General features: G+C 42.8%; 1 protein-coding gene across 6 annotated transcripts in view; it reads right to left on the bottom strand.

The window, feature by feature from the left end:
- The window catches only part of LOC148029338 (uncharacterized), a 33,331-nt gene extending 16,041 nt beyond the window's left edge, over positions 1–17,290 (bottom strand). For 3 of the 6 annotated variants that reach the window (XR_015692408.1, XR_015692409.1, XM_087688116.1), the window contains exons 1-2: positions 16,913–17,290; positions 14,204–14,257 (exon numbers count right to left, since the gene is read on the bottom strand). Coding sequence is in view for 2 of the 6 variants with exons in the window: in XM_087688116.1 (XP_087544242.1) it covers positions 14,204–14,257; positions 16,913–17,182 (324 nt within the window). In the remaining 4 variants the exon portion in view is untranslated. The remainder of the gene's footprint in view (positions 1–14,203; positions 14,258–16,912) is intronic. The other 3 variants (XR_015692406.1, XR_015692407.1, XM_087688117.1) reach the window with 2 other exon arrangements.
- Positions 17,291–17,978: the final 688 nt, after the last annotated feature.

Here is a 17,978-nt window from a genome sequence, read left to right as displayed (position 1 = left end):
GCAAGGTTCTTCCTCACTTTTGTTCGTTGTCTTCAACTTGCGAGCATGCACTAGGACAAAATCCTGAAAGCTCATGAAAAGGAAGGATTGAGCTCCTGAATTGAGCGGATCCCATAGGGCTATACGATCCATTGATGCTCCCTCACCGAGATCCTCCACGGGACAGATTATAGAAAGGGTAGCAAGCTCCCAAAGATCAAAGGTTTCTAGAATGCATTTCACCTTACAAGACCAAAGCCAATAGTCAAAACCATCAAGCCACTCCCCCTTTGGGTAAAGAAGGGAGAACACACACCTGGACAAGAGATACCCTGTTTGGCATTTTAAAGCCAGTAGAACGGGCTTTGTGTGAAACATGGAGAGAGGGGGGAGGAGAAGGCTGCTCCATAATGAGACCATATAAAAGGGCTCAATAACCTCTATTCTCACGATAATCACACCACCCTTTAGAGGAGTGATAGGAGACCTCCTCATCCAAGTCATCAAAGCCCTAGAACTAGGGATCAAACATCTTTGTATAACCTACAAACACACAAAGACTGCTGTGTTTTGCTCTAGGAGAGCCTGAATGGAAGGAAAATCAGCAACACTTGTAAGAAGAGAGTTGTGGATGTCCCACCTTTGTTGTATGTCACCTATGAAATGCAAAAAAATTGTGTTACAACAGTGAGAACAACAGGGTGAAATTTAAGTTTTCAGCAACAGTGTGGTCTCCTCTTTGGCTGGAAACTCTCATGTCCTCACATAGGCAATGATACCATGTGTGTGCTCAACAAAAGAGAATCACAAACACTGAGGGAAAAGGAGAGGAGAAAGCAAGAAGAGAAGAATGATCTACACTGAACAATGAAGGAAAGATAAATCCAATGACGACTGATCAGTCCATGCACGCAGCCCCATGCGTCAATGAAGGTATCAGATTAGACTGAATAATGATGACAACACCTGTGACCGCGACAGAGATGAAGAGTGTGCAGCCTGCAGTCCATGACAAAAGACGGAGAAGACTGCAGCCAACTGATGGAGCACTTGCAAGAGACAGAAAGAACTGAGTCTACCCAGCCAACCTGTCTCCTATATATAGCAGAAAAAACACAAAAACTGGCCAACTCCTGCTGGCTGACTGCATTTAATGCAGCCACAAATGCTGATGTGGCAATCACAAGCAATCTGGGGCTGAATATCATCCGGCAGGGCAGCACAAACTGACAAACACAAAAAATTGAGAAGGAAACACAATCACAGCTCCAAATATCCCTGTCAAATTCTAACTAGGGATCACAAGCAAGAGATGACAAACTAACAAAATAAGGCAGGCTAACAAATGCATTAAATTGATTTTCTGATTTTAATGGTTGAAATTGAAATGTGGAAGAAGACGGAAATGAAGAAAAAGATGATGTACCAAATTTAAAATGACATTGAGAAACAAAACTTCAGAAAAAGGAAATCAAGGAAGGGGATTACTTTTTTTTTTTTATAAGCACCTCTTCCTGTGTTTACATACAAAAATTGGTCCTCTTCAAGACTTACATTATAGCAAACAGTTTAAAGATTTCCCTCATTTTGATCATTTTGCTCAAAAGTGGAAACTTCAAGAAATGATAAAGTAATAGCAAATGTACATTGCACCAAAGTAGAGGGAGGAAAAGAGAAAGTAGGCTTATACTCCATGCTAGTCTGTCTGATAGCATGGCTGGTCCCAAAGGGAGGTTCCAATCTTTTGCAAAATCAATAGGTCTATGCACCAAATCTAAAGGAGGAAGATAAAGTTTACCTTCTAGTTGTTGAGCCTAATGCATATAAGGATGAGGTCGTGCACTCGTGAGATCTCATATGATCTATGGACTCCATAATAGTTCGATGTCTCTCCAGTATCCGAGCCTCGCAAAGCAAGCTATGAAAACCACTCCTACTCAGCTCTCGACATAGGACGTTCTACAAACTAAAGCGGTGAGGTAGTATTCAAAGTCATTCCCCCTCTCAGAAGTTGTTTTTGCTAATGATCTCTCCAATCACAAGCCTAGGTTTCTTCTGTGAATACCTAGCTTTGATACCATGTAAAGAAATACTTATCTATAGATAACAAACACAATTGTACGACAAAGCACTAATTGATAAAAGAACTCTGTAGAGTTAGGGTAAATCTAAGACAATGAACACTGAAGATGAATGAATGAATAATGAATAAATACAATGCTCAATGCAACAAACACACTACGCAAAGTGAATACTAGACCTCCAACTTCTTGGTCTCTAGGACTGGATCAAAGACTTAAGAGTATGAGATAGAGAGTGTGTCATACATTTCCGGACCCTAAAACATAGCAAACAACCTCTGAATATGTCTCACAACTGACAAACACAAATCTGGGAAGTCCAGATCAGTGTTGAACGAAGTTTGACAGCTCGAATAGTAGACAACTGGCTGAAAAAGTATCAAAAGATGCATGCACCAGCAGTTGGAATGGAAACACAACCTGTACTAATGATGTAGTAGACTAACATAGCAAGTAGGACTGCAAATGCAAATCAACTGATGAAGTCAACAATAAACAATCTGGAATGAATAGCACCAAGCAGCAATTAGAGAGGGGCAAATGCAAGGGGAAGCACATATTACTGCTGCGAACATAGCCTATCAAGTGAGGGCAGCTCGAAGATATTCTCCATAGATGGGCTATGGACAAAAGAGATAAGTGCAAGCGATCTGCAAAACAAAGTTGAGGTTGAGTAGTGGGCAGCCCGTCTATTTATAGAGGTATGAATCCTCCCAAATTAGGGTTTGGCTTATTGGACATGTATACTCTCTAAAATCGTGCACCATTTATGAAACTTTTGGGAATAATTGAGTTTTGGGGTTGTAATAAAGAGCTAAACAATTTATAATGCATGTTTTAGCTCAACAATATAAAGAATTATTTGTCTATATATAACAAACACGACCATATGACAAAGCACAAACTGATAAAAGAACTCAGTAAGGTTAGGGTAACTCAAAGACAATGAACATTGAAGACGAATGAATGAATAATGAATAAATATGATGCTCAATGCAACAAACACACTATGCAAGGTGCATACTGAACCTCAAACTCCTCTGTCTCTAGGATTGGGACAAAGAGTATGTGAAACCAGCCTTCCTTCCGTGAATGGGTGGTAAATCCCTAATTACAATTAATTACAACAGCAAACAATAAATGCAAATCTGAAAATACAAATTTACCTACTGATCTTGGACAATGCACACCCGATTGGCCCAAACATTGGTGCCCCTTTCGGTATTTCTTTAGCTTTATTGAAAAAAAAGTTGACTTACAATGGGGTTCTCCCAATCCCTTTCGGTATTTCAACTCCCCTTGCTTTCCAAAGTGACCAACAAGTCTTCAATCTATTTTGCCCCTTGATTCTAGCACTCAATTGGCCTTCACCCATTTCATAGACGATGGAAATGCCCCAAAGTCAATGGTTGGCTAGTCTTCCACCTGAATTCAGTTGAAATTCACGTTCAGCCTTGTTGAATCCAAGTCTTGGAGCTTCCAATATATGGCACGCTTCCCAAAGCTGCTGCTAAACCCTAATTTCTGCTATAAATGAGGGTTTACAACAGAGAAATTTGCAATTTCTCAACCTCCAAGGGTCAAAATGCTGAGATCTTCGGAGCAAGGTTGTGAAATGGTTTGGAGATAAGAGCAAAAGCTGTAGAGAGAGAAAATTCAGAGTTTTGTCGCGAAGAATGACTGGAAATCAGCCAAGTGCAGCTACTGCCTTGCCAAAACAGCGTGTAGATGCAAAGAACTAAAGAAAATCAGTCATTTACTAATGTTGCCCTGCCTCAACAGCCTGTAGATGTTGTCTCCTGCTGTTGATTGGTCTTCTTTTGCCCCTAGCTGCCTCAAAAGATCCTCCAATGACTACAAATCAGACCAACAGCCTCCCCTCCCTCTCTCTTGCAAGCTGAATTTATAGAAATGTCTCTCTCCAACCTCTAAAGACGATTTTCAATCTTGCATGGGCATTTTTCACAAGTGACAACCTTCCCAAATGGTTTTTCCAACATTTTTTATAATTAAATATTAATTTTCCGCCTTAAAATATTGAAAATTAATCTAATCATTATTTCAGTGCCCTGAGAAATAATCTGACTAGCCAATAATTAAATTGGCTAGGCAACTTCCATTCCCGAGTGTCTCTGCACCATCTTTGATCATCAAATTGGCGTTAGGTACCATTAAACGCCACTTCTCTAGTGTCACCAACCAACACTTATGGCCAAATGGATATCCTAGGCCAACAACTGGCACCAAATACCACCAAGTACCTGTGCAGCATAACTTATAGCAACTTTTGCATTTGACATCCCATGATTTCCTCGAGTCCCAAGCTTGTAAATTTACTCTAACCCCAGTTACACCTCACGTGTGCAACGTTTACATAACCATGTGATTAAAAATCAATCCACATGTTAAGTGAGGTTTCAAAAATACATGTCCTCATGACAGTATGAGCTGGAGAGTGTCATACTCTGACAGACCCCAAAATACAACAAATAGCCTCCGAATGTGTCTAGCAACTGCAAATGCAAATCTAGGAAATCTCGATTAGTGTTAGACAAAGTTGGACAGCTTGAGCAGTAGACAGCTGGCTGAAATGATGTTAGAAGATGCAAGCGACAGCAATTGTAATGGAGATGCAGCTTGCGGTGATGATGTGGCAGGCTGACGTGGCCAGCAAGACACCACGTCAAGACTACAAATGCATATCAGATGGTGTGACGACGACCTCTCGGTGCCGTCTTTGGGTAGGCAACACCCACCCTATGGAGCCTGCCTCATGAGGGATCACCCTCTATTCGGTAGCCCCACAGCAATGCGGAAGCGTTTTTGGAGGTAACACGGAACGCGACACGGAACGCGTCACGGAAAACCGCAGGTAACACGTAACGGGCAAGGTAACACGACACGGAAATGAGGTAACTCGATTTGTATATTATGAAGTGCAACGAAGGCACGAGAATAATTACAAGAAGCCAAGAAGGCTAGAGGGACGAGAAAATCACAGACAGAGGGTGGACGCTATCAACTTGCATACCACGACGCCATCATGTGGGTGAGGGAGGAGTACTACCCTCATACACACCTCTCCTTAAAAGAACGACGCCCTCGTGTTCAGTGTGCAAATGAATGGACTTGCACGCAGAGCGGTGTGTTGAGACTCAAAAGTTCGGGGGTCTAAACATGTCTCACTATCAAGACAGCCAGTGTCTGCCCGCTAGACCTAACCTACGACCACAAACTTGGGGGTCTTTGTCGACTCAATATCAAGCCGACCAGTGTCTTCCCACTAGGTGCCATGCCCACTGACTCAATTACAGGTGTGGAGACATGGTCTTATTGACTCAAAGATGATCATCCACTGACTCAATTTACATTTGTGGAATGATCCCAACCTGGCTGACTAGGAAGAGAAAAATAATATTGGAAACACATCAATTCAACCATCTGCTGACCAGATTTACAATCACAGAATGGAGAATAACCAAGTTAAGACAAGTTGTGTTCACTTGAAATAACTGAAGGTCCTGACAGTATGAGTGTGCAGAAACTGTCAGTGGACTGAAGAGGCGAGGCGCGTAACTCAGCTGGGAGTGTGCCACGCCATGAATGCAAGGGCCCATGAAGAGGCGCCCTGAGGTTGATGGCCCCAATTGGCCAAATCTGTCAATCCAGTCTGAAAGTGTTTGCGCGAGGTGCGCTGTGATGGCGCACCTCCCCTTAAAAGAACTTGGGCCAGGTAAGCCCAAACTTTCTGATTATGGCCCCAATTGGCCTGATTTGTCAATCCTTGGATCATCTCGAAAAGAAGGCCCCAATTGGCCTGATCTGTCAATCCTTTGTTCAGATAGTAGGTGCGTTGTGATGACGCACCTCCCCTTAAAAATAATTGGGCCAGGTAAGCCCAATATTTTCGAGTATGCCGCCGTCTTGCGAAGGTAGCATTTTTGGTGGTGCATAAAGCACCCAATAAAGGGGGGATAGCCGTTCCTTTATACTCGTGGCGACGCGAGTCTTTAGCCCTCGTCTTGGCAGCTACAGCGCCAATTAAACGAGCAGCAGCCGTTCTTTTATACTCGTGGCGACGCGAGTTTGCAGCTCTTGTGATGACGCCTCCAGCGCCAAGTGCAATAGGACTTGCCGTTCGTTTATACTCGTGGCGACGCGAGTTTCCAATCCTTAGAATGACGCATAAAGCGTCCAGTGAAGAGGAACTAGCCGTTCGTTTATACTCGTGGCACCGCGAGTGTTGGACTGCTCTCCTCGCAGCTTGCACATAAGCCATTCTTTTATACTCCTGGCGACGGGAGATCTTTATCCTTCGAAGATGTACTCGATTCAAGTACCAAATAGTAACTGGATAAATGGCCGTTCGTTTAGGCTCCTGGCTCAGGGAGCTTGATGTCTTTTCAGGTTGAACCTGAGAAGTGCCCGTTTCTTTATTCTCCCGCGGCAAGGAGTCTTCCAGGTAAGATGTGCCCGTTCGTTTATTCTCCCGCGGCAAGGAGTCTTCCAGGTAAGATGTGCCCGTTCGTTTATTCTCCCGCGGCAAGGAGTCTTCAAGGTAAGATGTGCCCGTTCGTTTATTCTCCCGCGGCAAGGAGTCTTCAACTGCACACATGCCCGTTTCTTTATTCTCCCGCGGCAAGGAGTCTTCAACATAATGTGAAGAAAAGTTGTCCGTTTCTTTATCCTCCTGGCACAGGGAGTCTATGAAAAGATCCTCAATAAGCATAGCCATTTCTTTATCCTCCTGGCAGAAGGAGCCTTCGAAAAGATAATCAATAAGCATAGCCATTTCTTTATCCTCCCGGCGCAAGGAGTCTTCAACAAACTCTTTGGCCGTTCGTTTATCCTCCCGGCAAAAGGAGTCTTCAACACAAACTGTTACCGTTCGTTTATCCTCCCGGTATAAGGAGTCTTCCACATAACCTGTGGCCGTTCGTTTATCCTCCCGGCTAAAGGAGTCTTCCACACAAACTGTTACCGTTCGTTTATCCTCCCGGCATAAGGAGTCTTCATCATCCACTGTCGCCGTTCGTTTATCCTCCCGGCACAAGGAGTCTTCATCATCCAGGATGGCCGTTTCTTTATTCTCCCGGCTAAAGGAGTCTTCACAAGAAGATGTCGCCGTTTCTTTATTCTCCCGGCCAAAGGAGTCGTTTAATTGTAGCTCATGGTGAAGGACCGTATCTTTATCCTCCTGGGTCAAGGAGTGAAGGAATGTGTTCTCAATCTCCTGTATGGCCCATTCTTTATCCTCCTGGGTCAGGGAGTCTGCAATTCTGCCCTTCTCTGCATCAAACGGATACTCTTCAAACCCGATCATGACCTCCAGCAGCCCGATGATACCAAAGGGAGGGTCACCAATCCGCGAACTCGCATCCGGCTCCGTATGGCCCCTTTTCCCCTGGAGGGCTTCACCCCATCGCGGCATAAACTGGTCCATGTCGGTCTTCTTCCACAGTAGGATTTCATCATCTGAACTTGGGAGCTCGGTTTCTGCCTTCACCTGTGAGGATATACAGACCGCTCTCCCTTGCTGACGATTATCTTCCTCATCTGCTTCAGGCTTGACTTCGTCTGGTGTAAGATTTGCATTCTGCTCCACTTCTTCTTCTTCTTCTGCTACTACTTCTTCTTCTTCTTCTTCGTTTTCTTCCTCTTCTTCTTCTTCTTCTTCTTCTTCTCCTTTTTCTTCCTCTTCTTCTTCTTCTTCTTCTTCGTCGTTTTCTTCTTCTTCTTCTTCTTCTTCTTGTTCTCCTTTTTCTTCCTCTTCTTCTTCTTCTTCTTCTTCGTCGTTTTCTTCTTCTTCTTCTTCTCCTTCTGCTTCTTCTTGTCTTCTGGCCGTTCGTTTATTCTCCCGGCTCAAGGAGTCTTCATGGATGTCAGCGTGGAATATGGCCGTTCGTTTATCCTCCCGGCTCAAGGAGTCTACACCTTGTGGTCTGGCCGTTCGTTTATCCTCCCGGCTCAAGGAGTCTTCATAACAAAATGGATCATGCGAGTACGAAATCGACTGCATGCCATAGGGAGGGAAAAATGGTTGGGGATGGGCTAAAATTGCCTCATCTAGAATAATACATTGTTCCAGGATCACTCCATCTGATAATAGATGCGACTCTGAGGTCGTCTTTTCTTCAGCACATTCTTCTATCAAGACGTCATGAAACAAATAACTAGGCCCAAAGGCCACTGGTAAGCATACTGGAGCTTGAATGGCCACGGTTTCTTTTATACTCGCCCGTTCCACTACGAGTTCTTCAGGCTGATCTTCTGTCTCTGAATCCGACCCAGAGGTCGCTTGCCATTCATAATAGTCTTCTATAAGCACTCCATCTACTATGTAACTGGGCACACTGGCCCCTTGTATGTAAACTGGAGGCTTCTGGACCACGGTTTCATTTATACTCGCCCGTTCCATTACGAGTTCTTCATACTGATTCTGCATATATGACTCACTGCCCACAACTGATTCAACTGGACCCAATGGTTGCTCATAATATTGCTGATCACTTTCTTCTAGAGTGTGGCTATCCTGTGTGTTTTGATCATAAATTGAGTCGTCACGTCAGCTTTCTGCTCTCCAATAATACTGCTCATAGTCTGCTTCTTCTTGACTGACCCTTTGCTCATCTTCGGCATCGGAATCTGTATATACTGCATGCATACTATTGAGAGGTAACTGAACAGTATCCTGAGTTTGTTGATTATGTGCTGCCAGCGCTTGCTTCATTCTTTCTACCATCTGAGGTAGCATTATCTGCTGTTCGGGAGTTAGTTGGCCCTGTGATATCATCTGTTCGGCCATGGCTATCGTGCATTCTGCTGCAGACAAACAATCTGGATCATTCAATAAATCTTGTGCAACGCTAGCACTTTCTGACTCCAAATTTGCATGTGAATTATGCATAGCAGCACACTGTTCTTCTGACTGACTTTCTGACTCGTATTCACTATCAGAGGAGTAGCCTTCAGCATCTTCGGTAAGCTGGCATACTGGGATTATATCAATTTTCCTTTTCTCATCTGGCATACCCCCCTGTGCAATGATTTCACCATACTCTTCTGTCATGAACATTTGTAATTTTCGCTCCACCAACACGAGGTCGAATGACAGGTTTTTCTTGTGTTCCTCAGACCACTCGATTATGTTATCGTTGACTTCTTCAAGCTTGATTTTGATATGTATCTGTTGTTTCTTAATAAGCTTTAACCGAGTGTCTAGATCTACTTCTTCATGCTTCGAAAACTGATAGCCACCTTGCAACCACTTCACCTTGGTGGCCCAGAGAGCTCTTCTGTCATCTTCAAAATCAAACCATTGGGCCAAAATTTTGTATTTTTCGACATAAAAATCTTCAATTCGCCGTTTTTCGGCCTCAAAATCAGTTTTTTCGGCTTCTTTCTGGTCAATCCACACTTTTGTGCTCATTTTTCACTTTTCCTGCACCTTTCTTCTTTTTACCCATCCTACTTTGCCCAGGACTCACTCACCCGGGGGTCATTACGCACCAGCCGAGGAGTTTGCTCTGATACCAAGTGTGACGACGACCTCTCGGTGCCGTCTTTGGGTAGGCAACACCCACCCTATGGAGCCTGCCTCATGAGGGATCACCCTCTATTCGGTAGCCCCACAGCAATGCGGAAGCGTTTTTGGAGGTAACACGGAACGCGTCACGGAAAACCGCAGGTAACACGTAACGGGCAAGGTAACACGACACGGAAATGAGGTAACTCGATTTGTATATTATGAAGTGCAACGAAGGCACGAGAATAATTACAAGAAGCCAAGAAGGCTAGAGGGACGAGAAAATCACAGACAGAGGGTGGACGCTATCAACTTGCATACCACGACGCCATCATGTGGGTGAGGGAGGAGTACTACCCTCATAGATGGTGATGTTGGCAGTAAATGCAGCCAGATCTGGAATAAACAGCAGCAGGTGACAGATGGAGAAGGGCAAACACAGGCAGCAGCACATAGTACAGCTGCAATCTGTCATGTGAGGAAGAAGGCTGATCCGGAGTTGCCAACAAGAAGGGAGTGTCTGGAAGCAAGTGCCAGCTGAAAACAGCAGCCTGAGATATGTTCCATAGACATGGTAGGCTTATGGGACATAGACGCTATTTAGGAGCACTCACAATTTAATGAAAACTTTGGTGATAATTGAGTTTTGGGGCCATAATAAAGAGCTAAACATTTTATAATGCATTTTTTACTCCCTCTTAGGCCCAACACTAGAGCCAAGAAGGGGCTATCAAGATAGCTCAAGCCCAGTTTTTTACCCCAAGGCATCTGACCCCTACAAAACCAAGGCTTCGAGCATTATGGACATCTCCTTGAACGAAATTCAATGTCAATATCCATATCAATGTGTAAAATAAATCCATGATTGATGTTGACTACAAAAGTTAATATATTTTTTAGGGCAAGGCTTTCTTTGAAAGTCTAAAGTAGGTGTTTCATATGTTTATGAAACGCCTATGTATGAAACAAAAACACGTTTTCTAGCAACTATGGGACTCCCTCATGAGACCCCCTTTGAAGCATTACACAACATGCAACCTACTATTTCTCAACTTCCAAGGCTTTGAAAGTCATGCATACACGTACACTCTTGATGACAAGATGGGTAAGGTCACGCGCCTAAGAGCCCTTGATTTTTATAGGCTACTCTTCCAAAGCTAAGGCATAGCAATTGTTTGATCCTCAAACTAGCCATATCCGACAAAGCGAAGATGTCTTTGATGAGAGGGACATCTTAAAGCCCCCTACATGGGTAGAGTCCTTTGAGCCTATCCCTCAGCCTACACTTCCTGAGATCATGTCATTTGAGCCTGATCTTCTTCCCGCTCCTGATACACTTGTAGAGTCTTCCACTCCCAAGCCACCTCCAAGGGACCTTTTACCTCATTGGTACTAGTAGACCATACGAAATTCAGGGATCCTTCCACCAGATGCAATCCTAGAGGGCCCTAAAAGATCTAGTAAGCTAGCTCACACCACCCCATCGAATCTTTGGAGATCTCCATTTTGTACTGATGCTCCTTTTATAACCAATCACCCACCTCTTGGTAGCTACCACCATCCACCCTACATCCATGTTTTGGTCCTAGAAGACTTGGAAATCATTTCATCGTCACCAAAGTTACTAAGGATCACATTCAGTCCGTCTACTATTGTCCATCTTCATCGCATGTCTTCTTCAACACACACACACACACACCCTGCCCAAAGGCCTACATTTTGCTTCCTCCACAAAATATCATCATTCACAAGTGTTGCCACCTAATCAACCAGCCACTCCATCAACTGCGAACTCCGTGGTTCATCCAATAGCTCCAGTCCCAAAGAGACGAAGCATTGAGGCCCTATTGTATCACCATCAGATTTGATTCATCATTATCTAATTCTCTATGTTTCTAGTTTATTTAAAGTTACTGTTTGTCATACAGTATGTTGTCTCCACTGCAAGCCCTACCATTTTACGCTCCACTCTATGTGACAAGATTGGGTCCTCACTCACAACGCTATGAGTTGAGATTCTTAAAGTTCATTTTCTCACACCTCATAATACTCTAATTTGGACATGGGATGGGTTGTGTGTCCTCACAACACCTTGGGGGCTCTTCAATCAACTCTTTGAAAAGTATTGACTGAACTCTCAAGAGGCTCAAAGGAAGGTGCAATGTACTAGTGTTGTTGGGACAATAGTGAAGATCTGCCTGAGGGACTGCAGCTTTTACTAAGATTGGGTTTAATCCCACAAAGCTTGTACTAACACTGGGCTAGTAGCAGCTGACTAGCCTACAACTCTCTTGCAGATTTTATTAATCAAAGCAAGTCACAAGAGCAAACAAGCTCCAAACTTGATTACAATCTATCCCTACATCAACAAAGGGCAATAATGTAGACTGCAAACAACAAGATTCCTCGATCAACAACCATCGTTGCTAATGGTGAGCCAAATTGCAAATGTTACAGTGCTCCAAAGTGCGCGCACACGCCCTAGACAGCTCAGATATACAACCAACAGGCATGAAGAGCCAAGTCCAACCACACAGCCACTTGATGACCTTCACAAAACAGCTCATAAGCCTGTAGACAAGTCCAGGAAGCAGAGCCTAGGGGCTGCAAAATCTTTTCCATATGATCACAGGAGCAAACAGGTTGGTACAGCACGAAGGGAAAGAGTAACCATGAAGAGTGAAATAGGAAGGCCAATGTCAATAAATAGTGACACACCTTCTCTTACAGCTACCCATCCACAAATAAATTCCAGATGTCCAAGGATGAGCAAAAAGCAAAAACAAGCTACCTTACTCATTCGTTCACCCCTCCTTTCTAATTATCATAAGATAAGATTTGAAAGTAACACTACCAAGTATTTTGACCACACATGTAAGCTAATTAGATTGTAGCTTGCATTAGGTCCATAGGCACTTAGTCACACAATTGTGTCATATTATTATCCCCATGGGAACTTAGTGGTTCATGTGGATATTAGTCAAAATCCCCGCCTTCTCTTTCATTCGCATATGGCACATATACTGGTGTTACCAAGAGGTTCTAAAAGCAAAGAAGTGTTTAATAATTCTACAATGTGCAATTTAGTCTTTACATATGAACCACCAAAATCTCCATTGTCTTTTATTCACTATATGGCACATGCACTCAGCTCACCAAGACACGGCTGGCAACCTCTTTATATCAGCTGCCTGTTACACGTCAGCCAGATTTAGGGGCTGCCTGATATATATAGCAACCCCTAACCCCCCCAAAAAAAAGTCTGTCCATCCTCTTTTGCAGCCAGCCTCTCCATTCAGCCTGCCATTTTCTCTGTCATCGGCCTGATCCAGTGCCCTTACTGACACCTTGGGCTGTGTGGTAGGACTGATCAGTCTCTGCATTCATATCAGTCTCTCTCTTCCCTTCTCTCTCCATGTTTTTGTTTTTCTTCCATTTCGCACACTCACAAGATCGTATTCTAGATTGATCATGGTATACTCCAACAAGTCTTCAACAAGATGCAGATGGCATAAGCATGAGCAAGAGATTTGGGAGGAGTGTTTCGGGCTGTGTGAGACCAAACGAAGCATGATTGTGACTGATCAAGAGACTGTCCTAGATTAATGGGCATGCTGCACAGATACAATGTGCTGGAGAGTGGTGGATAGCACATAGGGCAGGAGCACTACGTGGATAAGCTAGTGGCCTATACTTTGTACACATCTACATTACTGCTGTAATATATGATTAGAGGATCATTTCAACCTTTATAATCTCTTATCACTCTCTTGAGTTTGCATTTAGGATGTGTCTTACATAGTTGTCCTAAAACGTGTGCCATCAGACAATCTTCAATCAAATTACATTAGGTTCCACAAAGTAAACTTCTTCAAATGACACATGATATGTAGCAAACCCCATCACTTCACCCAGCCATAGCCATCATAAGCTCCTTACTTGCCATTCCTCCAGAGCCTTTAGTCAAAGGCCAATTAGGTTGGCCAATTGACTAATAGTTTGATTGAAGGATTAAAGAACAACATCAACTATAGAATAGTTTTTGCCTTTGCTTCCCTATGATTGGTTATCTGGCTGCTTAGTTTTTATTTCAAGAATTTATTCAAATATTGAGAGAAGTAGGATTTGAACCTTCAGAGAAGGATTTCCAACAGATTTACAGTCTATCGTTTTTAACAACTTAGACACTCTCCTAAGTTGCTTGGATTTAGATCAAAACACTTCTCTAAGTGCTAAACCCAATCCTCCAAGACTTGAAAAGACTGTCTACACAAAATTTCTATTTTAACACATAATCAATATGCCATTTCAAGATTAATTGGAAAGATCAGTATATGATATTTCATGTCTTTCATCCTACTCCCTATTAGTACATGGTTAGGGTTAGGCTTCCCAATTCAGGCTAGGGTTAGGGATTCTGACTTATATACCACGTGTATGATGAATCCTTGTCAATACACATTGAAATCTAATGCATACACAAAGTTCAGAAACCATCATTTAATTACACCATAAAAACAGGAAGCTTCAACAATTTGTTGGGGGGTGAAACTATTCCACTAGATATAGTACCTAAAACAACATCATTAACAGATAGAAGCTGTTTGAAATAGGCTACCTGAGACTTCAAGATTTTCTCAACTGATGATGCACAACGCTCACAAGCCATACCCTAAAAAGCAACACACCTAAACATTATTAACTTAAATGTCATATCAACGTTCTACTGCAGCATTCTACTATCATGATACATGGAAGACTATGCGTTACAAAACAGCTAAGGCCAAAATTTTTATTAGAAAGTCATGCTCCACCGTATGCAATGACACATATGAAAGAGGGAGGGAGGGCTGATTTAACGAATCAGGGATGGATGATGGTTTGAAAGTGTAATGCTACATAGATCGAGTAATCCAGATGCATTAATGGTTGGAAAATAGTGTCAACAGCTCCATTTTCATGAAATATGAGACGTATGTATGCAAATTTTAGAGTAAGTGATCTTTATTTAATTTTTATGATGAATCCTTAGTACATATGATGGAAAGATTATTAAAAATGATTGAAACATATTTTTTAATGTGTGAAATTTCAAAAATTTATTCATTTTTTTTAACACACATTGAAAATAATAAAACTACAAAATTCAAAACACATGATTTAATGAAAAATGGGAGTACAGCCTGCGTGTCCGTTTCAACCTGCATTTTGGTGCCTCTACATCTCCTCCTGGCTGGGTGTTGCCGTACACACTGTGTTTCTCCCCACAAACCCTACTCTCTCTTTACTTCGTCACATATTTTGACATGGTATCACAGCATACCTATTATTTTGAAATGGTATCAAATCCAGAGGCACTCATAGAGCCATGAAGATCCTCTACATCAGAGAAGGCAAAGACTGGCTGTGGATTCAACATCATCTACTGATTGCCTTCTTCATTTCCACTGCATCACTGGGAGCTCGAAATACCCTTCTCTTCCTCTCCCTCCCACCCTCCCTTTTACAAGTTGACACTCCGGTGCTACAACTTCTCTGTAGGCAAATGAATAGACCACTGGGTGCTCCTATTGCAGCATCACCAAACACACCACCGATGCTTGCCGACATTGACCTTTGCTCCCGACACCACCAAAGTATATGCTTCTACCCCCATGCACTCATTGTGCCACCTCTTCCTTCTGGGCCACAGAGCTTATCCTACAACACTGTCATATTTTTATACTCAAGGCAATAAGATATATCTGATGCGCATTAAGACCTTTCAAGCCAAAGAGGGATCATCTGATACCTCGACCTCCTTGAGAACATCGCAATGTGCTATGGAGGTTTCTTCTATTGCTTATGGGGTTCAACCATTGCCCCTACGACAACCCACAGTTCTGCAAGCCACTCCACCGAGAGATAGTGATTGTTGAATACCATCAACTCATCAATCCACTCCTTCACGAGACAATGGTTGTTCGACATCCTCCACTACTTCAGCTCGGCTCCACAATTCGCTCCGCTGAGAGGCAGCAACTTTCACCTACCCTTGGCTCAACATGAGGTCCTTTATACTAATTGTTGATGATTTAAGTATGATGACATGGGCATATTTCTTGGAGTTGAAGTTTGAAGCATTCTCACACTTTAAGGATTGGTTGATCCTCGAGAAGAACAAGTTTGGTTAAAAAAACTCTAAGACCCTGCAATCCGACAAAGAAGGGAAGTTTTTGTAGCCACGCTTTGTGCAGATCATAGCATTCACCATGAGTTTGCCAACACGAGCACACCTCGCGAGAGAATAGCATATTAGAGCAAAAAAATTGTAGTGTGATCAATATGGCACGGACTATGATCGAGTGTCAACAAACACCACAATGTCTATGGAAACTGCTGTCCACATCCTTAATCGATCCCCTACATTGGCTGTAGTTGGTATCATCCATTTTGAGGCTTACTTTGATCAAAAGCCAGATGTGCCTTGTTTTTGCCATGTTCATATCCAAAAGAAACAAAGAGAAGTTCAAGCTGGCTTCCAAAAGACAAATATTCATGGAATATAGCTCACAATCACAAGGATATAGGCTTTATGATTTTTTTCATGGGAGATCTACATATGAGTCAAGATGTTTAGTTCCTAGAGTTTCCAGCTACTACACATGGGGGTGCTAAGCATCCCATACTTAAGGATCTGAGTGACTGTTAGGCACTTGAGCCAATGCTTTTGGACCCTATGCCAAATCCGGGTGACAATTGGGCACCTATGCCATAGCCTTTGGACCCTATGCCTTTTGAGATTCCACCATTAGTGGAGGAGGAAATTGCCTTATCACCAAATTCACCCATTGAGACGGCACCAATGGATGTTCCAGAGACTTCATCAGCAGTAAAGTGACAAGGGGAGTACCACCTCCTCGTTGGGCACATGTAGATATTAAATGCTGTTATTTTTTAAACAACAACAAGTATCCATGGTCTTATGGATTGGGTTAGATTGCAGCGAGTTCTGTAGGTTTTGATGGGGTTGTTCTCAAAGAGGTGTTCCACTCCAATTGTGTCTCCTTCAGGATCCGTCTTTCTCCTGCTAGGAGCCTCGTAGCTCCTCATATTCTAAGTGCCTCTGCCTGTAGTCGATTGGCCATAAGGCCCTTTGTACATAGTTCTACTCATTAATTCAGCAATCTCCTACCTTAGGAGACTCCACGTGCAGCCCCCCATAGCTCCCATGGTCACAGGTCACACTTTCTCGGATCAATCTCTTAAATTTTGGATTTGAAAAACGAGATATGATACGACAACCCACATTGGAGAACGAAAAGCAAAAAGAATGGCGCGAGCTCACCCCGACGTTGAGAAGAATCGCGTGTTCAGATGAGTCTGCAGCATTCTGATCCTCGACCTTTTGGGCGGATACGGCACAAGATCTTCTGTGATAAGCAATGGAGACAGGAGCTTCGTGAGGGAATGGTGTGGGTGTGAGAGGTTGATGACGATGATGGGTGGAGAAGAGGGAGGGACCCGGGAGAGGGCGGAGCTGGAAGCGGGTGGGGGGTTGAGGGGGTCGAATGGCAGAAAGCGACGGGAGTGGCAGCAGCAGTGCAGTGCACTCCATGGCCGCGATTGCTGGATTAAGGAGTGGAACTGTTGTGCATTGGGGTGTTGCTTTGCATCACTTGTAGACTCCTCCTTAAGAAGCTCTTCGCATCAGAAAACTGGATGCTTAGGGGGAAAAAAAGTTAAATATACATTGCATTTTTGAAATTGTGTGATTGTAAAATAGTTAAGATCAAGTGAAGGTAACATATTTAATTAATGGATATCAAAAAGCTCGTAGTTTTGTTGAAGATTATTGCATACTAATCATAACTAAATTATAACAAATAACTAATTAATTAGTTGCTACATCTACTTACATATACTTAACTAAACACCAATTAATTACTCACTCAATTAAATCAATCTAATTAATGAATAACTTAATTACGATAATTACTTGATTGCTTCGTGTAAGTAATCGCTTGATTTAACCAACTAATTAATTGCTATAGCTAGTAGCAAACAAACATCGCTAGCACCAACTATAATGAACATGTAACATAGCATCAACGACATCAATTTGTTAGTAGCATCAAAAACTCCTCCCAAAGTACACCAGGTTGGGAAGGTGAAGAAAATACCAAAAATAGACACAAAGAGAGCTCTCAACTATGCACTAATTTACATTAATGTAGCTTCATATAAGCATATTTTCCATTCTTCATCAGTTTCCAACAAACCCTTTGCCGTGCAAGCCTCCTTAAATGTAGGATACTACACATTATCAGTTGTACACAATGCCTCAAATAAAGTACATCCCTTGCACATAGTGAGGAGTAGACACAAGTAGTATCTCTCTTCACATGCAAGAG

Source organism: Lygodium microphyllum, chromosome 11, assembly GCF_053477565.2.
Source record: "Lygodium microphyllum isolate KBCC chromosome 11, Lygodium_microphyllum_v1.1.10, whole genome shotgun sequence".
Classification (NCBI taxonomy): domain Eukaryota; kingdom Viridiplantae; phylum Streptophyta; class Polypodiopsida; order Schizaeales; family Lygodiaceae; genus Lygodium; species Lygodium microphyllum.
This window is presented reverse-complemented; position numbering and strand designations above follow the sequence as displayed.